General features: G+C 41.4%; 5 protein-coding genes across 17 annotated transcripts in view; 4 read left to right on the plus strand and 1 right to left on the minus strand.

The window, feature by feature from the left end:
* The window catches only part of LOC119017301 (zinc finger protein 501-like), a 108,126-nt gene that overhangs the window by 35,463 nt on the left and 45,084 nt on the right, over positions 1–27,579 (minus strand). The window lies entirely within an intron of this gene.
* On the plus strand, positions 16–27,556 carry LOC119017280 (oocyte zinc finger protein XlCOF6.1-like). Of its 10 annotated transcripts, XM_037093885.1 has the most exons (4): positions 17,303–17,547; positions 25,368–25,610; positions 25,782–25,943; positions 26,037–27,556. In XM_037093885.1, the coding sequence occupies exons 1-4, from the start codon at positions 17,376–17,378 to the stop codon at positions 26,417–26,419; spliced, it is 960 nt and encodes a 319-aa protein (XP_036949780.1). In that variant the 5' UTR covers positions 17,303–17,375; the 3' UTR covers positions 26,420–27,556. The 10 variants fall into 10 exon arrangements, with proteins under 10 accessions (XP_036949773.1, XP_036949771.1, XP_036949777.1 ...); XM_037093883.1 differs by having other exon boundaries at positions 25,782–27,556; XM_037093884.1 differs by lacking the exon at positions 17,303–17,547 and adding an exon at positions 22,630–25,261 and having other exon boundaries at positions 25,782–27,556.
* Positions 5,301–9,501, plus strand: LOC119017306 (gastrula zinc finger protein XlCGF17.1-like). The gene is made up of 2 exons (XM_037093949.1): positions 5,301–5,869; positions 6,993–9,501. Exons 1-2 carry the CDS (start codon positions 5,830–5,832, stop codon positions 8,066–8,068), a joined length of 1,116 nt encoding a protein of 371 aa, XP_036949844.1. The 5' UTR covers positions 5,301–5,829; the 3' UTR covers positions 8,069–9,501.
* The window catches only part of LOC119017287 (gastrula zinc finger protein XlCGF26.1-like), a 31,296-nt gene continuing 13,634 nt past the window's right edge, over positions 9,918–27,579 (plus strand). The window contains exon 1 of one of the 3 annotated variants that reach the window (XM_037093911.1): positions 9,918–10,196. The gene's annotated coding sequence lies outside the window, so the exon portion shown is untranslated. Of the gene's footprint in view, positions 10,197–16,870; positions 17,310–27,579 lie in introns of those variants that run through there. The other 2 variants (XM_037093907.1, XM_037093910.1) reach the window with 2 other exon arrangements.
* Positions 10,191–15,913, plus strand: LOC119017284 (zinc finger protein OZF-like). Of its 2 annotated transcripts, XM_037093895.1 has the most exons (3): positions 10,191–10,434; positions 10,541–10,783; positions 11,236–12,141. In XM_037093895.1, the coding sequence occupies exons 1-3, from the start codon at positions 10,263–10,265 to the stop codon at positions 12,024–12,026; spliced, it is 1,206 nt and encodes a 401-aa protein (XP_036949790.1). In that variant the 5' UTR covers positions 10,191–10,262; the 3' UTR covers positions 12,027–12,141. The 2 variants fall into 2 exon arrangements, with proteins under 2 accessions (XP_036949790.1, XP_036949788.1); XM_037093893.1 differs by lacking the exons at positions 10,541–10,783; positions 11,236–12,141 and adding an exon at positions 14,204–15,913.

Below are 27,579 nucleotides of genomic sequence, written 5' to 3' on the forward strand. Positions count from 1 at the left end.
AATTCAGCAAAATGACACCGGAAGTACATGCTAGCTTTTCCTAATGTACTAGTGCGTTACCGTAAGACGAGACCGGAGTGAAACACCAGAACCTGTGTGGATGAACTTGGTTAACTGGACTCTGTGTGAACTTTTTGGATGTTTCACCTCAAACTCATCGAGCTTTTTAGTCAAGAACGAGCTAAAGGCTAAGCTAAAGGACGTTAGCGTAGCGTGCTACCAGGAAGTAAGAAGGAGACGGAACTTCAGTCGGAGTGGCTTCAATGGCGACCGAACTGTGTTGTTCACGGACCCAGAGAGTCCAGATTAATCCGTTTGAGGAGACTCTGAACTTTAACATCTGAATTATCTGCTGCTGTTCCACGAAGCTCATTGAGTTAGCTTAGTTTGCTCCCTGGAAATAGACGGAGCCGAGCGGACAGTTTTTAACGGAGTGTTTCTGGAGGGAAAGTTCGTGTGAGTCAGTGAAAATGTCTAAAGTCCAAACGCTGAGAGTTGTTGTGAAGCAGCGACTAACTGCGGCTGCTGAAGAGATATTTGAGCTGTTTGAAAGAACGATAGCAGAGTACGAGGAGGAACTGTGTCGACACCGGAAACTACTGGACGCTGTTTTCCAGCCTCGGGTCCAGTTACACAGAACAGGTCGGTTCTGCTCTTTATCATCAGAAAATTCATAAAGACACAGAAAATGTGACATAAACAGGATCAGGAAACAGTCTGCTGCGGTTGAAGGTGTGCAGACAGTTTGTGTCTACGGGTCATTCAGTGCCAAATCTTCAAATTAAAGTTCCTGTTTCCACAAACACGTGTTGCGTCAGACTTTTATAGTGCTGCGCTCAGATAACAGCAGGAAGTTCTGACGTTGAATTTCAAAGTTAAAGCCCTCTTCATAGTCAAACCTTTTCAATATTTTTAAATTAGTTACAGTGATGGTTGAGGGGTGTCGGGTTGTATGAAGTACTGATCTCCTGTCAGTGTGTTACCTGCAGTAGGTCACCGTTGTCCCTCCGCTTGTGGAGAAGCAGAAGGTAGCAGCGACAGCAAACAGTCCTTTATGTTAAAGCTACATTCCCTCAACTGTACAACGACCGTATTCCTATGCAAAAGTGCAGCTGTGCCTTGGGTCGGACTTTCAGCATATTTCAAAATGTAACGCACACTCAAACACATATTTCTTTATCAACGTGCCTTCTTTTAGGTGGCTAAAAGACTTCCTGTCGGTGCTTCATGCTGTCCTGTCACTTTAATATAACCTGTGTTAAAATGTAAAGGTGTTGCCTCTGAGTCCAGGGGAGTGGAGTCCAGGCCCACACGGTCATTAAAGCAATTAAGATGTTCTGACATTCATGAACATTTTTAAAACTTATGCTTTTTACTCAGTTTGATATATAAATATAATCCTTTTCCCTTCTTTGCAAAGTGGAAGTATCTTGATAAGTTCTCGCGGACTCTTGGATCTGCTGTGTAGAAGATAACTGTCATTCCAACCCTGTATGTCCTTAAGCAGTAAAACATTTGATAATCTTCAGCTGAGAGTTGTATCTGAACTTAGGACTTGAGGGGTTGATGTGCACATAATAAGAGCTTTGAGTTGCAGCTTCCAGTCCTGCTCTGATGGAATTCACCGCGCAGGATTTGCTTGTTGTGCCGAGAAACACGTCCTGTATGAGAAGCGTGGCTTCTTATCTTCAGTGTAACACTGTCGGTTCTCATCAGAAATAGACAAATGAAAATGATGTTTGATAATCACGTCTCCATCAGGTCAACATTTACAGTAAAGGTGTCAGCGAAGCTCTGTACATTTTAGATTTATTTGTTTTTCGGGCTTTGTTACATTCAAAGTAAAAGGATTCCCTTTTTTAGATAAAGTTAGATTAATGCATTGTGTTTCCAAAGTCAATGAGTCTACTGAACCGAAAACTTTCATCATTTTTTTTTTGAGCCCCGACGCTTGTAGTTGTTTTTGTTTTGATGTCTGAATGTTATACAAAATGTGACACTTAATAATTAATTTTTAGAAATGTGTACATTTTTTCTCTTTTATATACAGACATCGAGCAGCAATCGGTGAGGAAAGAAGCAGTTCGTCCTGAGCAGCAGGACCAGAGCTCCAGTCTGGACCAGGAGGACCCAGCAGAGGAGCCACCGATTAAACAGGAACAGGACGAACCTGGGACCCGTCAGGAGGGAGAGCAGCTTCCAGTCCCCGTGAAGAGTGAAGAAGATGATGAAGAGAAACCTCAGTCCTCACAGCTTCACCAACACCAAACCAAAGAGATCCAGAATAAAGAGGATTTGAAAACAGAAGCTGATGGAAAGGACTGTGGAGAACCAGAACCAGCCAAGGACCCAGGTCCAGATAGAGAATTACAACCACTTAGTCACGACGAGGCTTCAGACTCATCTGAACCTGAGACTGAAGACAGCTGTGATTGGATGGAGACGAGGGAACCTCAGACATCTGAAAACACACCAGGTGTCTCCTCTGAATGTTCTACAAGCGTCGTTCACAAGGATCTTCCCAGACCCGATGAAGTCCAAACTGAAGTGAAGACATTTAGTTGCACAGTTTGTAGTAAAAGTTATCAATTTAAGACCTCCTTAAAGTCTCACGTCTCACGAGTTCATTCAAAGGACAAACGTTTCCGTTGCTCATTTTGTAAGAAAACGTTTCCATGTAAGAGAAACCTTTCAGCACACATGAGGAAGCACACAGGGAAGAAACCCTTCAGTTGTTCTGTCTGCGGGAACAAATTTGCACAGCGCTCAAATTTGGCTTCACACTTTAAACTTCACACAGGAAAAAAATTGTTCACTTGCTCAGTTTGTAAGACGAATTTCAGTGACAGCAGGACTTTGAACCGACACATGAGAGCCCACACTGGGCAGAAACCATTTGGTTGTTCAGTTTGTGGTAAAAGATTTGCACGAAAAACACACATGAAGCAACACTCAGTTTTACACACAGAGGAAAATCTGTTTGATTGTACAGTTTGTAAAAAGAAGTTTCAGTGGAGATGCGACGTTGTGAGGCACATGAAGAGTCACACTGGGGAGAAACCCTTCAGTTGTTCTGAATGTGGTAAAAAATTCACACTTAAGTCAAGTTTGACGGCACACGTAACTCTTCACACAGGAAAAAAACCTCACAGGTGCCCAGTTTGTGATGCAAATTTCAGTCTGAGAAAGAATTTGAATTCACATATGAGAATCCACGGCACAGAGAAACAGTTCAGTTGTTCCGTTTGTGGTAAAACATTCACACAACATGGAACTCTGACGCGACACCAGGCCGTCCACACGGGGGAGAGACCATTTGGTTGCAGTGTTTGTGGAAAAAAATTCACTCAGCAAGTTCATTTAAAAAAACACAGATGTCTTGTTAAGAGCAGGAGAAGTAAATGAAGTAGCAGAAATGCTTGTTTGGTCGTCTGATCGACTTTTGATAGGGATGTCAACATCAATAGAGAAGACAAACATGGATGTTGGCCGATATTCACGCTCACTGCACCTAACGTGTATGTGAGCCTGTTGTTCTATCACTTTAAATATGAATGTGTTCGATGCACCACTCGTTCTTTCCAGTTTACGTTGCCTGGTAGTGGTAAGTCATGTTGACAGCACTGCAAACTGTTCAAGCCGTGTTAACAAAGTGTTTTTTATCTGAATGCCAGCACTTCCAGTTTAAAATCTCTCCGCTATTCAGAAAGGCTCTGGTGACATCACTGTGGCTCTTTTTCTCTCTCCTGGCCTTGCCGATAATATTCACCATAGAACAATTAGATTGTAAACCACAAAGGATCAGAGTCCATCGTACAGCGTCGGCTGTAAAGATTTTGTCATCGAGACAAGAAGCACAAATGCTTCACCTCAGAGCTGCTGAACGCACAGCCAGCACTTTACTGCTTCAACATAAACACTATGCGAACCCTGAGAGTGCGTTATTCTATCAGTGTTTACGGTTTAAACCTGTAGAGAAGATTTACTGTTTGTTCCAGAGGAGTTTGGTGATGCACTGTTTTTGAAACTGTGACGTCTTTACTTTACACAAGATTACAGCTTTCACATGAGAACGATTATTGACCAGTGAATGTGTAACACAAAAACAATCATTTTTATGTGAAAGTTATATTTAAAGTTGTTTTTCATAAGTTTGTATGATTGAATCTAGACTCTTTCATAGTTTGTGAAGGATTTTCAGTTTATAACAAAGGTTTCTTTCCATCTGTGTTCATGTTACTGAACATATACCTCAAACAGAACAAGAAGAAAATCTGTGAATGTTATCACGTAAAATGTTTTTGAACTTGAAGCATTTGTTACGAATTTCTGAATCAGTGAATCCCCGAGTCTGTTTCCTCTGAGGTGATGGTTTGATTGTTTATTTCTTTTGTGTTTACATCAGTTTGTTGATATACAACAATATTTGTTGAAAATGTGATTTATTAATTAAACAACTTAACTGATCTACCAAATAGTTTCTCAAGTGTTTCACTCTGGGACTCTTCACAAGATCCACACATGATTTCAAAATTTCAAATTTCAAGACACATAGTTGTAGGGTGAAGCTTGTTATATTCAAATGTTTGATTATCAACAAACTTTGTGGGATTTTAAACCAACAATAAGTTCTAACATCTCTTAACACTGTCTGCCTTCTTGTCTGTGGCTCAGTTTTGTTCAGATCAACAGATGAATCAGTCATACTTCCTCCTCTGCTGACAGTTGAACCACTGGGAGAAGAGACGATCCTGGTGAACGTCTCTCTTCATCCTCTAAACTACCTCCTGTCTTATCTTCAGTCAGCTGATGTCCCTCAACTCCCATGTCCCCTCACACACTGATCCTGAAGACTAAAATACACCTCACCTTACTGTTTCACATCTTAATGTACCAGACTACTGATGCACATCCAAGCCACAGCACAGTTTTGTCACCTTCAGCCATCATCTCACAAAATCAGTTTCTAGTTGAGCAGAGACAGAGAAACGTTTCCATGTTGTATGATATTAAATATGCAGCTGGTTCAGAGGCAAGTTAAAGAGACACAAATAAATACAATTAACAGGTAAAGAATGGGAAAAAAGGTAATAGTAATAATCATAATAGATAAAATAATAGAAGAAGCAGGGCTCATCTCAGATCAACGTGTACAGAGTGAATACAGAGAATAAAGAAAAGAATGTAATAATAATAATAATAATCATAGCGTTATTTTACTTTATTCTAGCTTGTGAAGTTTCTATATTTCCTTAAATAAGGAACCGGGTCATTTTATTTTGAAAATACGCAACGTCGGAAGCGGTCGTACTTCCCGTGGCTAACAAGCTAAGTTGTTCCGTTGTGTGTTAGCGGTTCGGTTCGTTACTGTCAGACACAGTCAGAGTGAAACAGCAGATCCAGGATGGAGGAACTTGTTTCAGAGGAGTCGGTTTGAATTTTTAGGAAGTTTCACATCAGAGTCATCGACATTTGCAGCTAAGAAGAAGCTAAAGGTTAAACTAAATGACGTTAGCGTAGCGTGCTAGCAGGAACTAGACGGAGCCAGTTCTGGATGGATTCGATTCGATAGAGAACCAACTGTGTGATTAACGGAACCGAGATGTCCAGATGAACCTGCGTAGAAAGACTCGGTGCTGCTCACTTCATTTAAACATATTTAACGTCTGAATTTCCTCCTGGTGTCCGAAGCTAATGAAGCTAACGTAGCTGGTTTTGCTGGAAATAGACGGACCCGAACCTGCTTCAATGAAGTATTAGCATCACAGCGCACATCAGAGTGAGCAGACAGCTGTTTGTGCAGGAAAAGTTTCCGTGAATCAGGACAAAATGTCGCTGGACGCTGTCGTGAAGACCGAAGATGAAGCAGGTTTGTTCTCTTTACGTCTGAATCTCAAATACTACAGTGAAGCAGTCAATGAATGCAAATTGATAGTTAATATTCTTACGGTCCTGAATCTCTATACCTTCTATACGAGCATCAGTGAAATTAATAGGTGTTTTTTTATGAAAATATATTCACAAAGTGGAACATATAGATTATAAGAAATATGTAAACTACTTTTGTAGGTTTACAGTGATGATTAAATGACCATGACAGGTGATTTAAAGTAACTTAACGTGTTTTTTGGTTTTTCATCATCAACTCTTCCAGATTCATGTCCTTGAAAAAATAATGTAAAAGCTTCTATTACATTCATGCGACCAACAGCTGCTCTCTCTTTCTTAGCTCAGAGGTCATTTAAAGCAACACCGTGTAGTTTTGTAGAAGAAATTCAAACTTTGACAACACTACTAAGTTTCGAGGTAATGTTCCGACCCAGAAACAAGGTCCCAGAACACTGTTTGAAGTTAGCAACGTGGCAGGGTCCGCCACATGTAAACAAAGCAAAACAGTGTAAATTGTTTCAGATCAATGCTGAGCTCCTTAGACTGTCCCATTGTAGTGTGTGTGGCTGAGTGTTATGGGCTAATCAGACAAGCCAAAAACACAACAAGATTAAAATGTGCCCAGAAAAGTGACCAGCTGTTCTCAACCATAAGAATTCAAAATGACACAAAGAACATTTGATGCACAAACTCTCTGTAATCATCAATGTATGCTTTTGTCACAGAGGACCTTTAAAAAATGAATTACTGAACCAAACTTCATGACACTTCAAGCAGGGGGAAAGACGCTTTTTTTTGCGAGAAGACCGCGGCAGCCCACAAACACCCGCTATAAAGCAGCTAACATTGAAAATGAGTACAGCAGCGCCGTTGTTCCACCGTCTGGCGAGAACCCCGTATCCAACATGTTCTGTACAGGTGGATGTAAACGTTTCAGTCGTGCTGATCAGTCATTTTATGATATTTCTGCTCTGATATGTGATGTGCTTGTAGTTTTTAGTTTTGAAATTTTTAACTTTTTTATAAAGCAGTGATATCAGTTGTGTAAATGTTGACAAGAAACATGCATTTTTTAAACGTCTGTATATCTTTGTTCTCCACAGACATCCAGCAGCTGTTGGTGATTAAAGAAGAGGTGGAGTGGAGCTCCAGTCTGGACCAGCAGGACCCACCAGAGCTGCCACACATTAAAGAGGAACAGGAGGAACTCTGGATCAGTCAGGAGGGAGAGCAGCTTCCAGGGCTGGACGAGGCTGATATCACCAAGTTCACATTCACTCCTGTCCCTGTGAAGAGTGAAGAAGATGATGAAGAGAAACCTCAGTCCTCACAGCTCCACCAAATCAAAACTGAAGAGATCAGAGATGTAGAACATTTTAAAACAGAAGCTGAAGGAGAAGACTGTGGAGGACCAGAACCAGCCTGGAACTTTAATCCCGATAGTCATTTACAGCCAGCTGATGATGATGAAAAGACGTCACACTCCTCTGAACCTCAGTCTGATGACAGTTGGGTTTGGGAGGACACCAGGCAACCTCGTCCAGCGTTAAGGAATAAGGACATGAAATGCATTACTGGAAAAACATCAAACAACTCTGAATGTGCTACAAGCTCTGACAACAAGGGACATCTGCAGAAACAAGATGGAGGACAAACAGAAGTGCAACCGTTTATTTGCTCAGTTTGTGGCAAAAAATACCCGCAGAAGAAGTCTTTAACAAGTCACATGAGGATTCACTCGAAGGAAAAACGCTTCAGCTGCCCGGTTTGTAAAAAGACATTTCTATGGAGAGGAAGTGTTGTGGTGCACATGAGAACCCACACAGGGGAGAAACCCTTCAGTTGCTCTTTTTGTGGCACAAAATTCACAGACAGCTCATCTTTGACAAAACACTTGAGAGTTCACACGGGGGAAAAACCTTACAGCTGCTCAGTTTGTAAAAAAAGTACAAGCGACAGTAGTTCTCTGATCAAACACATGAGAATCCACACTGGAGAGAAACCGTTCAGTTGTTCAGTTTGTGGTAAAAAATTTGCGCTACAAGGAACCCTGAGACAACACCTGACGACCCACACGGGGCAGAAACCTTTCAGCTGCAGTGTTTGTGATAAAAAGTTCACTCGGCCCATTCATCTCAGACAACACAAATGTGTTGGTGAGGGCGCCAAAAAGAAATAAAGCTGCAGAGATTGTTGTTGAACCATTTTTGTCTTGCAGGATTAAAATACTGAGAGCAAATCTTGGTTCAACACCGATCGGTGATCAGACTCCAAATTAAGTACGGAATCAGCCGATATTCACCTTGTTCGCTGCTGTTGGTCTGTAAGGAAATAAGACAACACTCGCTGATGACAGCGGCTGATTCTTATCTGTTGTGTCACATAACTTATGCGTCGATACATTCATGAGCTTTTGCCTCCTGACATCCACACCGTCGGTGTGTAATGCTATGGAAGGAGTAAACTAGAACTACGCCTCAGCTTTAAAGAAGGTAAAGCTCCTGTGAAGGTACAATACGGTACACAGTCATTTTGACAGCTCAGTATGTAAGTTTGAAGTTTGACCTCCAATATTGAATCCGAGTCCAAGTGTAGATTTCTGGTAAATTTGACCTCACTCTGTGCATTCAAATTCACGTATGCACCAAATTTGAAGAAATTCCCTCATGGCGTTGCTGAGATATCACCCGGACAGACAGACGACCTCTGATGAACAGGTGGATGTAAAGCAGCTGAAAAACCTTTCAAAGCAGTTAAATCTCTAAAACGTGCTTCTATTAAGGTCTCACATTTGTATGAATTCTTACTCTTTGACAGATGAGTGTAATGAAGGGTTTAATGATTTTGTCTCCCTGCCTGTACACTTAGATCTTTTTTTTTTACTGCAAATGAAAATCAGTTTTCAGTCTCTTTTGTTTCCAGTATTCGCTTTGAGGCCACATCGCTCGACACTACAGTAGAGCGCATACCTTCATCAAAGTCCCGCTGTCCCCTTCTGCACTCAATCTTTGGTACCAGCCACGTTAAAATGCCTTAAAATCTGTTTTATTCTCTGACAAATTAACAAAATTGTTGAGAAACAGTTACTGTGGTTGTTTCTGTGTTCAAGGTTTAGAGGAAGTCAGTCGAACAGAAACAAACATAAATTGACGAAGGTGAAAACAACGAAGTGATCATTTTAAATCTGTTGATTTGTTTCATGTCACCTAAAGGCTTCATGGTCAACAGCTGCTGGATGTGATTTCCAAAGTAAATGACCTGAGTTTCCTCCAAACAACATGATATATTTCTGACGGCCTCTCCGGGACCTGAATTGATTGTTTATTTGTGTTAATCATGACGAGCTGATTCTTAAACTGCCCATCTTGTTTTTCTTGTTATTTTTGTGAAATCACAACCTGACTTTGTACAACTGATGTTGATGTTTTGGCTGCTGTTGTCATTATTTAAGTGAATATCTTCATCCTGGGATTCATGTGTTTTTTTATTAAAGGTGTTTTGTCGCAGCAGCAAAAAATCCTGTTAGAAGAAAACAGCCTGTGAAGAAGAATTTCGTACAGAAATGATCGTAAGATCCAGACTTGATTAAATTCCTCTGAACTTCTGGCTGCATGTTTTTGAGTCTGGTGGTTTTTTTTTTTTACTTTATCTCTCACAACCACATGGCATTGCTGGGTGACCCTTGAGCAAGGCACTGACACTTAACACTGCTCGTTGGGCATGTGTGGCAGCCCTTCATTCGTCTCCTCTACTCTGCATGTGTGTGTGTGTGTGTGTGCACGCACCTGTGTGTAATGTGAGTGGAAAAAAGAATTTCCCAATTTGGGATTTTAATAGTATATACAATTAAAAACACACAAGTACAGGCGATAAATAAGATATTGAATGCTTTTACTTTGAAAATCAGTTGTGAAGCATAAGACATTACGTCTTGTTTTTCTGTGTGTGTTTTTTGATTATTCATTACTTTGTTTATTTACTTGGACAATATTAATTCCCCAAGTACATGAAGTTGATGCTACACACTCGAAAGACGGTAGGTGGCGGCATTCAGCTTCACATGGTGGTTTGCGCAAATAAAGTAAAGAAGAAGAAGAAGCAGGCGCGGAGGACGAAGAAGAAGAAGAAGAAGTACTGGAGGCGAAACCATTGGTGTCTGCTAACACGCTAACTCATTCAGTTTTGTACAAAGTGCTGATTTGAAAGATCAAATGACACTCAGACAGAAACTTCAGATCCTGTGTGAACGTCTGCTGCTGTCCTGACATCAACAAGTTCACCTTCGGAGCCGAGCGGACTGTGAACACATCAGAGTGAGCAGACAGTTTTTAACGGAGTGTTTCTGGAGGGAAAGTTCGTGTGAGTCAGTGAAAATGTCTAAAGTCCAAACGCTGAGAGTTGTTGTGAAGCAGCGACTAACTGCGGCTGCTGAAGAGATATTTGAGCTGTTTGAAAGAACGATAGCAGAGTACGAGGAGGAACTGTGTCGACACCGGAAACTACTGGACGCTGTTTTCCAGCCTCAGGTCCAGTTACACAGAACAGGTCGGTTCTGATTATTTCTTATTTAACTGTAACCAGCTGACATCATCTGTCTCACTAAACCACTTCGAGGTCTTTAGTAGTTTCATATCTGTGCCTTACATTTCAGTTCAGACCTTCACTCCTGTCCCTGTGAAGAGTGAAGAAGATGAAGAGGAACCTCAGTCCTCACAGCTTCATCACATCAAACCTGAAGAGATCAGAGATGGAGAACATTTGAAAACAGAAGCTGGTGTAGAGGACTGTGGAGGACCAGAACCAGTCAAGGACTCAGATCCAGATAGATATTTACAGCCAAAGGAAATAGACGGAGCCCGACAGTTAAAGATGGACGTCCAGTTCAGCAGAGCAGGTTTGTTCACTTTACTCCATTATAAACATTGTTGGACGAGTCGGTTCTGATTACTTACTATCAAACTGAAACCTGCTGACATCCTCTGCCTCACTAAAGTTCTTCATGTGCACAAATATTACTTTCTTCAACAAAATTCAAAACAAAGTAAAAATGAGAATATAGAAACAAAGACAGTCATCACACACAGTGATGTTAATAATTGCATTTTTTCATTAAGTTTGACTGGTTATAAACATGCGGTCCAGTGGATTATTGTAAAGAAACATCAGGCTTCTTGTGTTGCTGTCAGTCTGTAAATATTCATATTTGAGAAGGAACATTCACTTGAGTGACGTCATCAGAAGTCCTAACATTGTTTCTTCCATTGTTTGTCCACTTCTTCCTCCCACTGTTCACTGAGAAGCAGTAGCATCAGCAGTTTTCACAAAGATATGTTTTATTCTCCACAGACATTCAGCAGCTCTCCAAGAGGAAAGAGGAGTCTGATGTCACCAAGTTCACATTTACTCCTGATCCTGTGAAGAGTGAAGCTGGTGAAGAGAGACCTCAGGCGTCACAGCTTCATCAGAGACAAACTGTCTTTAAGATCAGAGATGTAGAGCGCTGGACAGCAGAAAGAGCCGGAGTGGACTGTGGAGGACCAGAACCAGCCAGGAACTTTAATTTACAAGCAGCTATTGAGGACAAGACTCCACACTTCTCTGAGTCTGACACTGATGACAGCAGTGATTGGGAGGAGACCAGACAACCTCAGCCAGGTTTAAACCCTCTGGATTACAACGAAGCACCTGTAAGTGATGTGGAAGATAAAACTGTAAAAACTCCTGGCTCCTCCGAACGTGTTACCAACTCTGACCACAAGAAACATCTGCAGAAGCTTGTTAGAGTCCAAACAGGATCGAACCCAATGAGTTGCCCAGTTTGTGGTAAACGGTACAAAAGGAAGAAGTCCCTCATGACTCACATTAGACTTCACGCAGAAGGAAAAACTTTCAGGTGCTCAGTTTGTAAAGAAAGCTTTCAAGAGAGGAGACATTTTCTGGAGCACATGAGAACCCACGTGGAGGAGAGACGACGATTCAGTTGCTCTGTTTGTGGGAAACGTTTCATGCAACTTCCAACTCTGACACGACACATGATGATCCACACGGGGGAGAAACCGTACGGCTGCACTGTGTGTAACAAAAGATTCGCTCGCCGTTATGTCTTCAGAGAACACAAGTGTAACGAACGCAGCTGAGACGTTTGTTGAGCTGATGTTTGGCTGATCAGTCGATGAAGTGATGTGATCATTTTAATCCAGTTTTTATTTGTGTCTGTGTTATGTTTAATAAAGATTAACATATTTTTAAAAACTGCTGTTCACTGTAGTTTTTTTGCAACAATAATATACCTCAAAATAGTTAAATTGTATTTATTCTCCAAACGCTGCTGGAATCGCTCCTTTATGAGCAGTGTGATGAAGTTATCCCACGTTGGCAGCAGCGTCTCACTGAGATACACTCAGAAACTTTTTTATGAATATTTTTGCTGATTTTTGTGTCATTTATGAGCAAACAACAGTTCCTAAGGAAAAAAGAAGTTTTCTGGCTTTGAAAATATAATAAATGAATAAAGTGTAAATAACTTAACAACCCCCAAAGTCTTGAGTTCAAAGAAATATTCCCAGAAGCCCTCCTGTGGGCCCTGTCCTCCTGTGGGCCCTGTCCTCCTGTGGGCCCTGTCCTCCTGTGGGCCCTGTCCCCCTCTGGGCCCTGTCCTCCTGTGGGCCCTGTCCTCCTGTGGGCCCTGTCCCCCTCTGGGCCCTGTCCTCCTGTGGGCCCTGTCCTCCTGTGGGCCCTGTCCCCCTCTGGGCCCTGTCCTCCTGTGGGCCCTGTCCTCCTGTGGGCCCTGTCCCCCTCTGGGCCCTGTCCTCATGTGGGCCCTGTCCTCCTGTGGGCCCTGTCCCCCTCTGGGCCCTGTCCTCATGTGGGCCCTGTCCTCCTGTGGGCCCTGTCCCCCTCTGGGCCCTGTCCTCCTGTGGGCCCTGTCCTCATGTGGGTCCTGTCCCCCTCTGGGCCCTGTCCTCCTGTGGGCCCTGTCCTCATGTGGGCCCTGTCCTCCTGTGGGCCCTGTCCTCATGTGGGCCCTGTCCTCATGTGGGCCCTGTCCTCCTGTGGGCCCTGTCCCCCTCTGGGCCCTGTCCTCCTTTGCAGAAAGGTTTTGGTTACAGTAAGGTAATGCCGAAGATGACTAAAACATTTTTTTTCACCATCTACCTGGAGATTCTCTGCCTGACTGAAACTAACTTGGACTAAGGTCCTGTCATGTCTCTGCCTCTGAGTCAGGAGGTCTGCGTCTGTCGGGTTGGGGGATTTCTCTCCTCTATTTCTTTTGTTCCTAATTTTCGTTTGCATGATTTTTCATGTGCTTTAACAAATGTCTAGTGTTTCCACTGTATCTTTCTCCCTTCTTGCAAATGATGCAGGTCGCCGTTCTGTCATATTCGGCCTGATAATATAGCCACATGGCTCCTCTTCCTCTCTGTGCTGCTGGCTGAGCCTGCTTCCTTGTTTACGTGGTGCTGAGTCACGTGACGGTCCAACAGCAAATCATAAAAGGGGGTGAGTCACGTGACAATCCAACATCCAATCACAAGAGGACTGCCGGCTCCGCAGCGGACACAGACAGCCAGGTCGTCATTTTGATGAAACCGCTGCAGCGCTTACAAGAGAGACACTGAAACTAAAGTAAAGATCTCATTACACGCGATATTTGGATCGATGTGCCCACCGCTACTGTTTCACCTCAGACTCATCGACCTCTCTGTTAGCCAGCAAGAAGCTAAAGGCTAAGCTAAAAGGCGTAAGTGCAGCATCCTCGCATGAAATAGACGGAGCTGGAAGTTGACAGCGCAGTGCTGCTCGAAGGAACTTCAGTAACTGAAGTTAAAAAACTGCATTTTTACAGACGTAAAATATCTGTATAAACCTTCTCGAGTAAACTCTGCGCTGTTGCCTTTATTTAACATTTTAAACATCTGAATTATCTCCAAGTGTCCGTGTGGAAATAGACGGACCCCGGCAGTTAAAGATGGACGTCCAGTTCAACAGAGCAGGTTTGTTCACTTTACTCCATTATAAACATTGTTGGACGAGTTTCTTTCAAAATGCATCACAGGATATGTTACTAGTTACCTTTAAAAAAAGATCTTATATACTCTCTGTGTAGAGTGATATATTACTTATTACACTCATTTTAAGTTACTTTCAACAGAATGTACAAATTACCTCCATAGAACAAAGAAACAGATGATATATGTTTAAATGAAGTAATGGTCTTGGACTCAGGGATGAGCAGAAAGAGGATATCAGTCTGATATATTCTGAGATGGAATACATACATTTATGTGTGTATGTATTTCTTTGTTCTCCACAGACGTCCAGCAGCTGTTGGTGGTTAAAGAAGAGGTGGAGTGGAGCTCCAGTCTGGACCAGCAGGACCCATCAGAGCTGCCACACATTAAAGAGGAACAGGAGGAACTCTGGACCTGTCAGGAGGGAGAGCAGCTTCCAGGGCTGGACGAGGCTGATATCAAGTTCACCTTCAGTCCTGTCCCTGTGAAGAGTGAAGAAGATGAACCTGAGTCTGATGACAGTTGGGACTGGGAGGACACCATAGAACGTCATTCAAATTTAAACCCTCAGCAGCACAATGAAGCACCTGTTGGAGATGTGGACTGTAATCCTGGGGCAAAATCAGTTATCTCCTCTGAAAGTGCTGCAACCTCTGGCCACAGCAAACGTAAGCTGGAAGATGATGAAATCCAAGCAGGAGTGAGACCATTTGGTTGCTCAGTTTGTGGTAAAAGATACCGCTGGAAGAACGCTTTAAACGATCATATGGAACTTCACGCAGCAGAAATACCGTTCAGCTGCTCACTTTGTGGTAAAAGATACCGCTGGAAGAGGTCTTTAAATGATCATATGGAACTTCATGCTGCAGAAAAAACGTTCAGCTGCTCACTTTGTGAAAAAACGTTTAACTGGAGGGAAAACCTTGTGAGACACATGAAGTTCCACACAGGGAAGCCGCCATTCACGTGTCCATTTTGTGATAAAGTAGTTCGAAAAAGATCTCACTTTGAGAGTCACATGAGCAACCACACCGGGGAAAAACCATTTAGTTGCTCAGTTTGTGGTAAAAGATTCGGCTGGAAGAAGTCGTTAGCATCTCATCTCAGACTTCATTCAGAAGAAAGAGTTTTAAGTTGCTCGGTTTGTGACGAGACTTTTAAGTCAAGATTTTGTCTTTTGAAACACATGAAGATCCATGGAGGGGAAAAACTTTTCAGTTGTAACTTCTGTGGCAGGAGATTTGCAAAAGGCGGAAATTTGAGCAGACACTTACAAGTTCACACAGGAGAAGAAAGTATCACGTGCCCGATTTGTAAATTGAGTTTCGATGACGATTGCGCTTTGGCTGCACACAAGCGTGTCCACACCGGGTCGAACCCATTTCTTTGCTCGATTTGTAAAAAAATCTTTCAGTCCAAATATGTACTTGTGAAGCACATGAAAATTCACACTGGCGAGAAACGGTTTAGTTGCCCACTTTGTGGTAAAAGATTTGCAGCAAGAAACGATATGATACGACATATGAGAATCCACACGACGGACAAATCCAGAAGTTGTCATGTTTGTCACAAAACATTCCGTCACGTTTATTATTTAAAAAAACATAAATGTGTTGATAAGAGCAGCAAAAATAAATGAAGCTGCAGAGATGCTTGTCGGCGTAGTTTTTCTCACCAGATTGAAATACTGAGGGCAGGGCATGACCAAACACTGATCTGTTGAAAACTGTGACGGACTACAAAATAAGAAGTGAGTCCGCTGAACATCTGTTTCGATATTCAAATTCACTGCTATCAGTCTGTAAGCACCTAAAAACATTTGGCAAGCAGCGTGTCACTAAACCACAGTCAGAAACAACTTCCACTCTCTTAACGAACACTTACATTGATTTTCTGTGTTTATTAGTTTATATGTAAAGAAAGAAATCCAGGTTGTAATAACAGAAACTACTAATCCCTTTAAATGCTCCTTGTTGAGACTGATAATTCAATAAAGATGCTACAACACTATATTTTATGACTGTGGTGCTTTTAAATATTTCTGGGCTGATTTATAGTAAGACACATTTTGGTGTCCTTTTTTGACATTGTTACAGGTTGACAGGTGTTAATGTGAGAAGTTTATCTTACTTGAACTGGCTGGGATGACCTTCAACTTTTATTCCTGCTCTCTGTTAACACATTGTACCAGCGACACCGAATGTCGGTCACAGCTGCTGAGGGTTCAGTCTGTATAATGACGTCAGAGTCAACGGTGTGTCAAATGCATGTTTTTGATTATTTGTATGGTCAGAATAACTTGTATCTGACCGTTTATTAATAATTTACTACAGTTATTTCTCAGGACCTGTTGAAGGTGGAAACAGCAACATCAGCTACTGTCATCAGCGAGCAGCTGAAGAGGGAGCGAAAGTTCCCAGACTCCCTTATAAAAACACTTTTGACAGGGGGGAAAATTTTGAAACGCGAAAGAAAAAGTAAAGCGCTTTTTCTGAGCAATTTTTCATTACTTGGGCTTTCTTGTAAATTCGGCATATGTTGAAGCCTCGTTTTAGGTCCCGCGTCCAAACATGTGACCATGTGAGTTAATAACTTGTTTATCTCTGCATTCAACAATAAAACCTTTAAATCGTTGAATCCCACTTTTGACATTTCACACTATTGTTGCACAACCACAGATTTACTGTAACACACTGATATTTACAGATAAAATCATTAATTGCACAGAAAGTAGTTATTTTTTCTTTTCCACATTTGCGAACTACAAACTCATGTTGTTGTATATTATGTTCCTAGTTTCTATTAATATATAAACATAGCAGTAATTTTAGCTTGTGGTATTCTCTGTATTAACAGAAAGGATCTGCATGTTTCTAACCTGGTTTATTCCCAGTCAAGAGAGGCGCCTACAAATAAAAGATTGTTCACTTTTATTTTGAAAAAACAACGTGGTACCGGAAACAGTTGTACGTACGGTGGCTAACATGCTAACGGTTTTCGTTGTGTTGGAGCGGTCACGTCCGTTACTGTTGGATCAAATTAGCGTGAAACACCAGAAGCTGAATGGATGAACTTGTTTCAGTGGACTCTGTGTGAACTTTAGGATGTTTCATCTCAGACTCATCAACATTTATCAGTGAAGAAGAAGCTAAAGTGGAAGGTGTTGTAGCTTGGTAACAAGAAGTAGACGGAGACCGAGTTATTATGATAAAGCTTCATTATAAAACTGTATTTTTCACGGAGCCAAAATGTTCAGATAAACCTGTCTGAAGAGACTCTGAGCTGTTCATCTTATTTTGTCATGTCAAACATCTGAATTATCTGCTGCTGTCATACGGAGCTAATGAAACTAACTTAGTTTGTTAGCAGGAAGTAGACGGAGCCGAGCGGACTGTAAACACAGCGCACATCAGAGTGAGCAGACAGTTTTTAACGGAGTGTTTCTGGAGGGAAAGTTCGTGTGAGTCAGTGAAAATGTCTAAAGTCCAAACGCTGAGAGTTGTTGTGAAGCAGCGACTAACTGCGGCTGCTGAAGAGATATTTGAGCTGTTTGAAAGAACGATAGCAGAGTACGAGGAGGAACTGTGTCGACACCGGAAACTACTGGACGCTGTTTTCCAGCCTCAGGTCCAGTTACACAGAACAGGTCGGTTCTGCTCACTTCTTATTGAACTGAAACCAGCAGACATGCTCGGCCTCACTAAACCACCTCAAGGTCTTTAGTTGTTTTCATATTAGTGCCTTGCATTTCAGATCACTACTGTTTTTATTGAAGAAGCTATTTAAGCTATTTTAGATAATTAATTCAATAAATGTACATTGTACTTTTCTCCACAGACGTCCAGCAGCTGTTTAATAAAGAAGAGGATCCTCCTGAGCAGCAGGAGTGGAGCTCCAGTCTGGACCGGGAGGAACCAGAACCCCCACACATTAAAGAGGAACAGGAGGAACTCTGGACCCGTCAGGAGGGAGAGCAGCTTCCAGGGCTGGAGGAGGCTGATATCAAGTTCACCTTCAGTCCTGTCCCTGTGAAGAGTGAAGAAGATGATCAAGAGAAACCTCAGTCCTCACAGCTTCATCGAATCAAAGCTGAAGACATCAGCAATGTAGAGCATTTGAAAACTGAAGCTGATGAAGAGGACTGTGGAGGACCAGGACCAGACAGAAACTTTAATCCAGATAGTCATTTACAACCAACTGCTCATGTGAAGATTTCACACTATGAACCTGAGTCTGATGACAGTTGGGACTGGGAGGACACCAGGGAACTTCAGTCAGGTTCAAACCCTCTGCATCACTATAAAGCACCTGTAAGTGATGTGGAAGTTAACAGTGGAACAGGAGTGAGACCGTTTGGTTGCTCAGTTTGTGGTAAAAGATACCGCTGGAAAAACTCTTTAACAGATCATATGAGACTTCATTCAGAAGAAAAACGTTATAGCTGCTCAGTTTGTGAAACAAGTTTCCATTGGAGAAAAAACCTTGTGAAACACATGAAGATCCACGTTGGGAAAAAACCATTCAAATGTTCTGTCTGTGGTATCAGATACGCACGGAGCATAAATTTGACCAAACACTTTGAAGTTCATACAGGAGAACAACGTTTGACATGCTCGATTTGTACACTGAGTTTCAGTGACAGCAGCTCTTTGTCAACACACATGAGTCTCCACACCGGGTCGCACCCATTTAGTTGTTCAGTTTGTAAAAAAACGTTTCAGTGCAGATATAACATCGTAAAGCACATGAGAATCCACACGGGGGAGAAACCGTTCAGATGTTCGCTTTGTGGTAGAAGATTTGCCCAGAATACAAATCTGAAGCGACACTTTATCATCCACACAGGGGAGAAACCGTTCAGCTGTTCCATCTGTGACAAGAGATTCACACAAAAATCGTCTTTGACGATACACCAAGGACTTCACACGGGAGAAAAACCTCACTCTTGCTCAGTGTGTAACAAAAGTTTCAGTCTCAGACAGATTCTGACAGCACACATGAGAGTCCACACGGGGGAGAAACCTTTCAGTTGTAGAAATTGTGGTAAAATATTTGCACGAAAGGCTCATCTGAGACGACACCTGACGATCCACAGGGGAGAAACAGTTTCCTTGCAGCCTTTGTGATAAAATATTGACTGTGCTTGCATCTATTACACAACTCAGTGTGTTGATGAGAGCAGCAAACATAAACGAAGCTGCAGAGATGCTTGTTGATGCTGGTTTTTCTTGATGGACTGAAATACTGAGGGCAAGACTTGTTCAAACACTGATCAGTGAATTTGGTTCAAGTTTAACTATCAAGTAAATATCAACAAAAATAATTAAGCACTGACGTCAATTATAAGAAAAATTATTTAAGATATTAATACCAGCTTAGAATTTCCTGATCAGTGCATCCCTAAAGATAAGTCTCTTCATTTAAAGGGAGTTTGGGTTTTTACATGGATTCAGCAATTTGTAGTTATTTAGAAACTGAAACTTATTTTCTGTTCCTCATACAGCATCATGGTCAACATGTGTTGTTTTAAAGTGTGATTAATAAATGTAATGACATGATTTATCTCCCAATTAAACAAGTTATTTCTGTCATAAAGGACTCTCCTGGTGTGGAATTCTTATTTTTTTTTAAACAATTGTTAAACTGCTCATTCAGCATTTGTGTTACTCTGGTCAGATCATAAGTACACCATATTATTATTATTGTTGTTGTATTCAGCTTATTGATATTCATTATTTATGTGTAATAGATCTAGAATAATTTGAACTTTCAGTGATGTTCTAATCTTTTGAAATGCACCTGTATGTATTTCCACACTGGCCAGCGACAAACTTAATGTGTCGTATTTTAATGTTTCAGTAATAATATTCTATTAATACAATAAACATTGCAGTAACTTTACTTTGTGGTATTTTCTGTATTAACACCACAAAATATCTGAATGTTTAACCCTGTTAATTCTCAGTGAAGATGGACGCCTCCAAATAAACACTTTTATTTTGGAAAAACAACGTTGTACCGGAAACAGTTGTACGTACAGTGGCTAACATGCTAACTGCTTTCGTTGTGTTGTAGCGGTTACGTCCGTTACTGTTGGATCAAATCAGAGTGAAACACCAGAAGCTGAATGGATGAACTTGTTTCAGTGGACTCTGTGTGAACTGTAGGATGTTTTATCTCAGACTCATCGACATTTATCAGTGAAGAAGAAGCTAAATGCCAAAGTAGACAGTGTGTAGCTTGGTAGCAGGAAGTAGACGGTGACGGTGTCTGTTGGTTAAAGCTTCAATACAAAACTGTATTTTTCACGGAGCCAAAATGTTCAGATAAACCTGTCTGAAGAGACTCTGAGCTGTTTATCGTGTTTTATCATGCTGAACGTCTGAATTATCTGCTGCTGTCATTCGGAGCTAATGAAGCTAACTTAGCTTGTTAGCAGGAAGTAGACGGAGCCGAGCGGACTGTAAACACATCAGTGAGGAGACAGTTTTTAACGGAGTGTTTCTGGAGGGAAAGTTCGTGTGAGTCAGTGAAAATGTCTAAAGTCCAAACGCTGAGAGTTGTTGTGAAGCAGCGACTAACTGCGGCTGCTGAAGAGATATTTGAGCTGTTTGAAAGAACGATAGCAGAGTACGAGGAGGAACTGTGTCGACACCGGAAACTACTGGACGCTGTTTTCCAGCCTCGGGTCCAGTTACACAGAACAGGTCGGTTCTGATAACTTTTTATTCTCACTTGACACTGAGACCAGCTGAAATCTTCTGCCTCTCTAAACCTCTTCAAGGTCTTTATTGTCACATCTACAGCAGAGACAGTGAAGCTGTCAGGAACCTCAGCTGATGTGACTGAACTCCTGCTGAGAGTGAATATGAAACTCTGCTGGTCCAGATACTTACATACATTTGGCTGTGACATTTTTAACGTCTCTCTCTCACAGGAGACTTTTCCCTCCAGCATCATGACAGCATCATTGCTCTTGTACCTAAAACGTCTTCATCGTTCAGTCTAAACGACTGCTGCTCCGTGGGGTTGGGCGATAAATCTGCTTTTATTTCCATTTATTGTTTGTGCTTCTTACAATCATGACAAGATAATCATGATTACACACTGTTTGGCCATGAAGCTCTGGCACAGAGCAAAATCTCTCTTTTGAGGCACCACACAGGATGCTTGTGTGTATTTGACAGCTGGTAATTATCAATAAATTTGATGGCATGATTTTCTTTTATCCCTATCGAAAGAGCAAGAAAGTAGGAGGGTGAATGAGAGGGAGGAAGGGAGCAAAAGAAAAAGAGTGCACAGGAAACGAACTGTTCTGTTTCCTCTGCATGTCTGTTATGTATTCTACAGATACAGACATTATAACTGTAGTGAAACACTGATTTGATGTACATGTGACTTTCTACGGGTCGTTTTCAGATCTGTTTTTGTAGAGACAGTTTTCTTTAACATGTTTATATTTCTTTATCCTCCACAGACGTCCAGCAGCTGCTGGGGAGTGAAGAAGAGGATCCTCCTGAGCAGCAGGAGTGGAGCTCCAGTCTGGACCAGCAGGACCCACCAGAGCTGCCACACATTAAAGAGGAACAGGAGGAACTCTGGATAAACCAGGAGGGAGAGCAGCTTCCAGGGCTGGAGGAGGCTGATATCACCAAGTTCACATTCACCCCCGTCCCTGTGAAGAGTGAAGAAGATGATGAAGAGAAACCTCAGTCCTCACAGATTGATCCAAGACAAACTGTCGTTGAAATCAGAGATGCAAAGCATTGGACAAGAGAAGCTGATGTACAGGACTGTGGACGACCTGAACCAGCCAGGAACTTCAATCCAGATGGACGTGTACAACCAGCTACTTGTGATGAGACATCACACTCATTTGAACCTGACATTGATCACATCATTGACCCAGAGATTGATCATGATGCCTCTGAAGCTGAGACTGATGACAGTTATGAATGGATGGAGACCAGGGAACCTCATTCAGGTTTAAACCCTCTGCAACAGAATGAAGTACCTGGAGGTGACGATATGGGAGAAACATCAGTCAGCTCCTCTGAATGTGCTCGAAGCTTCGGCTATGAAGGGCATCTGCAGAAACACGATGGAGTACAAACAGAAGTGAAACCATTTAGTTGCTCAGTTTGTGGTAAAAGTTACCATAAGAAGAACTCATTAAGGGCTCACATGAACCTTCACTCAGGAGCAGAACGTTTCAGCTGCCCACTTTGTGAAAAGACTTTTCAATGGAAGAGAAACGTTGAAACTCACATGACGATCCACACCGGGGAGAAACCCTTCTGTTGTTCCATCTGTGGCACAACATTCGCACAGAGCTCAACGCTGAGGGCGCACTTAAAAGTTCATACAGGAGAAAAACCGTATGCCTGTTCAATTTGTAAAGCAAGTTTTGGTCTCAGCAGCAATTTTTATAAACACATGAGAATGCATAATGGTGAGAAACCATTTACTTGCTCAGTTTGTGGTAAAGGATTTGGTGAAGGGGGACATCTGAAGAAACACATGACCGTCCACACAGGGGAGAAACGGTTCGGTTGTTCAGTTTGCGGTAAAAGTTTCGCACAACATGGAACTCTGAGACGACATTTAATCACCCACACAGGAGAGAAACCATTTAGTTGCAGTGTCTGTAATAAAAGATTCACCCGGCGACATATCTTGAATAAACACAAGTGTGTTGGTGAAGGAAGCAGGAATAAGTGCAGCTGCTGAGACAATTATTTTTAGTTTACATAATTTAGATTTTTCTTCTGGGAACTGCACTCGTGTTTTCATTGACTCAAAATGAATCTAAAGAGTCTAAAAGTATTTTGTCCCCTTTAAAGCACTACGCTCGAAAATGTGATTTATAAGAGCGTAAAGATTCTCTGATATGAAAAACAAATGTAACACTGAAGATGCAACATGTTTTCATGTGATCTTAAAGTTACTAATCGGTTTGCAGTCGCTCGACTGCTTATTCTGCTCCGCTCTTCAAATCTTGTTCAAGGTAATTAATTAATTAATTGAATCGATCTAAACACTGACAGGCACAAATACATCAAAAAATGTCTTGTTAATTTAAAAGCACTTACAAATCATTTGTAAATTTAGAAATTCATTACAAACTCATGCTATTAATTTAACCATTCAGCAGCCACAGGAAGAGTTGGACTTTGCTGAATAGCGGCTGAAAATGAAGATGTTATTTTATGTTATTTATTTTGGTGCATTTCAGGTAACTTGGTGTTTATCTGTTCATTTAACTCTTAATTATGTTTAGCTTCCAACACGGATCATGTCAGTGGTTTAAAAAGTTTTCTAATAGAAGAGCGTCCAACACGTTTAATATATTTATGCTAATTACTAATGAATAATTGGTTGTTAAGGCAGCTGACTGTCAAAGAGAAAGAAATTGTTTGTTACAAGACTCACATTACCGCATCACGTCAGCTCCTTCCTAGTGAGAAACGTTAACGCTACATATGACAGCGCCGACAGGGTTTACAGCGCTCCATCACATCTCAAACATTAAGTCCTGATCCAGATGTCTTAGCAAACTGAAGCCAAATATATAATTAATGAACCACGAAGAGCCTTTTCAACACAAAGTTAAAGGACAATGTTTGTATTGTTCAAATGTTACAAATCTCATGTGAAGATTGAAACCAACAGTGTTTTAGTCCGACTCTCTAATCTGACTTCCTGTCTGTGGCTCTGAGCTCCAAGCTGATTGGTTCCTCCTGGAGAATAAAATCTTGTAAAAGCCACAAATATGTAAAGACTTCAAAAGAAATATCTAAATATAAATTCTGTATATTTGAAACTGTTTGAATAGTCACTTTTTCAGGTGTCAATACATCAGTACGAGCTGCATTTCATTGCTCTTCTCTCTGACAGTGAGTCGACACAGTGCTGACCACCAATCAATCAATCAATCAATCAATCAGTCAATCACAACTTTATTTACAAAGCAGGATTAACCCTCTCAGGGGCCTTTTGGCGACGACGAGCTGTGGCCACACTGTGACCCTCCTTCTCCCGCTCTGCTAACTGTATGTGGTTGTTAGTCATATATTTGTGGCATAAAGGGCTTTTTGTTTTGGAGCACAGCAGCACAAGGAGAAACTGTAAACCTGCTCTTTGTAACAAGCCGCAGTCCTTCAGAGGACAGAACAGCTCGGTGCTTCCTGTTTCTCCAGCAGGTACTCCAACGCTGACTTTTACTTTGAAATCACTGCAGGAACATCCTCTAAACATGTAATGTTGGTTTAATTCACTGTGTTCACGTCCATTTGATTGTAAGTTATTGCATTTACACCTTCTGTGTTTTACAGTTTATTTGGTGCAGTTGTTATTTTTCTTTTGTAAACTAACTGGTAACTGTGTGTTTTAAGTGCTGCACAAATAAAATGTATTGTTATTATCTGCCTGTGACAGCTTTTAGATAAATGTACATGCATTGAGTCTGATAAGTGGCTGTTAGATGAGTTTTCACCTGATATTAAGTTATTTTGATGTAATTACTGGGCGATCTGCTGCCCTACATTAATAGGTACATTCTTCTTTTATAATTTTTGCTTGTACTTTACTTTGAGGCAGTTGCATGTTCACTTTTGTAAGTGGTCTGCGTGTTTCTAACATGGTTGATTCCTACTGAAGACATGGTGGGCCTGTAAATATAAGATTTTTACTTTTATTGTGAAAATCACCAACGAATGCTACCGGAAGTGATTGTGCCCGCTGTGGCGAACCTTCTAACTTTGTCCGTGATGTACCAGCGGTTGGATGGGTAGGCGTCACACTAAAGCGGAGAACCAGAACCAGAACCAGAGGATCTTGGGTGGATGAACCTGTTTAAGTGAACTTCACGTATGTTTCACCTCAGACTGCTGTTAGAAAAGAATGCTTAAGGACGTTAACGTAGGGTGCTAGCAGGAAATAGACGGAGGCGAAACAGAGTGCTGGTCGGTCCGAGTGGCCTTGATTAAGACCAAAATACATTTTTCATCGATCCAAACCTGTAAACCTGAGACTCTGTGCTGTAAAGGTGTTTTATAATCTGAATTATCTCCCGGTGTCCTACGATGCTGATGGAGCTAGCTTAGCTTTCTACCAGGAACTAGACGGACCCGACAGCGCACAATAGAGGGACCAACGGTTTTTTCTGGAGGACTCGCCGACGAAAGAAATGTCTAAAGTCCAAACGCTGAGAGTTGTTGTGAAGCAGCGACTAACTGCGGCTGCTGAAGAGATATTTGAGCTGTTTGAAAGAACGATAGCAGAGTACGAGGAGGAACTGTGTCGACAACGGAAACTACTGGACGCTGTTTTCCAGCCTCAGGTCCAGTTACACAGAACAGGTCGGTTCTGATTATTTCTTATTTAACTGTAACCAGCTGACATCATCTGTCTCACTAAACCACATCGAGGTCTTTAGTAGTTTCATATCTGTGCCTTACATTTCAGTTCAGACCTTCACTCCTGTCCCTGTGAAGAGTGAAGAAGATGAAGAGGAACCTCAGTCCTCACAGCTTCATCACATCAAACCTGAAGAGATCAGACATGGAGAACATTTGAAAACAGAAGCTGGTGTAGAGGACTGTGGAGGACCAGAACCAGTCAAGGACTCAGATCCAGATAGATATTTACAGCCAAAGGAAATAGACGGAGCCCGACAGTTAAAGATGGACGTCCAGTTCAGCAGAGCAGGTTTGTTCACTTTACTCCATTATAAACATTGTTGGACGAGTTTCTTTCAAAATGCATCACATGTAACTAGTAACCTTTAAATAATAGGTGATATACTGTCTGTGTAGAGTGATACATTGCTCATTACACTTAATTTAACATGTGTATTTATGTATTTTTTATTTTGTTTAGTCTCCACAGACGTCCAGCAGCTGTTGGTGATTAAAGAAGAAGTGGAGTGGAGTTCCAGTCTGAACCAGGACGACCCACCAGCACTGCCACAGGAGGAACTCTGGACCCGTCAGGACGGAGAGCAGCTTCGAGGGTTGGAGGACACCAGAGAGCCACAATCAGGTTCAAACATTCTGCAAATACATAAAGTATCTGTAAGTGATGTGGAATATACGACAGGAACAACATTAACAAACTCTCATGAATGTGCTACAGGCTTTGGACACAGTGGCCCTCTACAGAACCAAGTGGCACCATTTAGTTGCGCATTTTGTGGTAAAAGATACCCTCGGAAGAACTCTTTAAGGTCTCACATGAGGCTTCATGTAGAAGGGAAACGTTTCAGCTGCCCAGTTTGCCAAAAAGATTTTCAGTGGAAAAGAGATGTGGTGGCGCACATGAGAAGCCACACAGGAGAGAAACCGTTCAGTTGTTCAGTTTGTGGCATGAGATTCGCACGGAAGGAGGATCTGAATCGGCACTTGAGAGTCCACACGGGGGAGAAACCATTTAGCTGTTCAGTTTGTGGGAAAAGATTTGCAAGAAACGCACATCTGAAGCGACACTCGGCCATCCACGGGGTGAAAACATTTCCTTGAAGCCTTCGTAGTAAAAGATTCACTCGGTTTGCCTCTCTTGAACATTCAGTGTGTTGATGAGAGCAGCAGAAAGAAGTGAAGACTTCACTAAACACTGATTAGTTCACACTTGTGATACAGACTCCAAAATCCGTCTTATTGTCATCGATCACGGTCATTTTAATCGTCTTTTTATTTAAGGGGAACACTTGGTTGTTTTAAATCAGCTGTTCTTTTTTAATCTAACGTCTGTTTATTGATTTAAAATGTCATTATTTCGTCAGCACTTAGGTCAGTACGTTGTTTGACTATGTGTGACTGACTCAAGACGCTTCTCCCAATATCACTATTTATTTCAAATTTAATGGACTCTTCTTTCACACAGATGCAGGGCTGCCCCTGATTAATGTTTGTCAGCATCAACTACTAGTCATTAGTCTAAATCAATTTATTTCTAAAGCCCAAAGTCACAATCACATCGCCTCAGTGGGCTTCACATCGACCATAGACCCTCGATTCTAATAAAAATAGATGGAAGAAAACCTCAGGCAGAGCCTCAGAGGAGGAGACGGACAGATACAAGTTACTTATATAAAATATACATGACGTGTTTGGATTCAGGAGGACGACTGACAAACTTTGTAAAAGTTGTTTAAGCTGTTTTATGTGTCATTTGGCTGTTGATGTACTTACATGTACTGTTGGTGATGGTCAGCTGAAGTTCACCTTAGTTTCTGATTTCTTTTTATAAGTAAGACGTAATTATATTTCATTTACTTGCAGATTTACCTCAGGTGGTATTGTTGATGTATTTTCTACTATTTGTTTCTTGTTGGTCCTTTTGTTCTTTGTTGATATGTTATAAACTTATAGGATTTATTGATTAGGTACAAAAACACTGTATTTTGTACTTTATATATATATATATATATTTATATATCTGTGGTCTTGAAATGACATGAATGAATAAATGAATGAATGAATGAATGAATGAATGAATGAATGAATGAATGAGTGAGTGAATGAATGAGTGAATGATGTTTCAGTGTTACTGGAGCTACAGATCTTTTATTTTATTTAAAGTTCTTTGCTGAGAAATGGTAGAAAACAATCCAAAACAATAATCTGTTAAATAAATCACCATCCTGAATTCCTCTCGTCTTGTGTCAAGGTTCTTTTGA

Source organism: Acanthopagrus latus, chromosome 3 (genome assembly GCF_904848185.1).
Source record: "Acanthopagrus latus isolate v.2019 chromosome 3, fAcaLat1.1, whole genome shotgun sequence".
Lineage (NCBI taxonomy): Eukaryota > Metazoa > Chordata > Actinopteri > Spariformes > Sparidae > Acanthopagrus > Acanthopagrus latus.

Coding starts and splice junctions, on each gene's coding strand:
- LOC119017306 (XM_037093949.1), top strand. CDS start 5,830: ATGTCGCTGGACGCTGTCGTGAAGACCGAAGATGAAGCAG. Junction 5,870..6,992: donor GAAGACCGAAGATGAAGCAG/GTTTGTTCTCTT, acceptor TGTTCTCCACAG/ACATCCAGCAGCTGTTGGTG.
- LOC119017284 (XM_037093893.1), top strand. CDS start 10,263: ATGTCTAAAGTCCAAACGCTGAGAGTTGTTGTGAAGCAGCGACTAACT. Junction 10,435..14,203: donor GGTCCAGTTACACAGAACAG/GTCGGTTCTGAT, acceptor TGTTCTCCACAG/ACGTCCAGCAGCTGTTGGTG.
- LOC119017280 (XM_037093875.1), top strand. CDS start 17,376: ATGTCTAAAGTCCAAACGCTGAGAGTTGTTGTGAAGCAGCGACTAACT. Junction 17,617..17,738: donor CCTCACTAAACCACCTCAAG/GTCTTTAGTTGT, acceptor TTTTCTCCACAG/ACGTCCAGCAGCTGTTTAAT.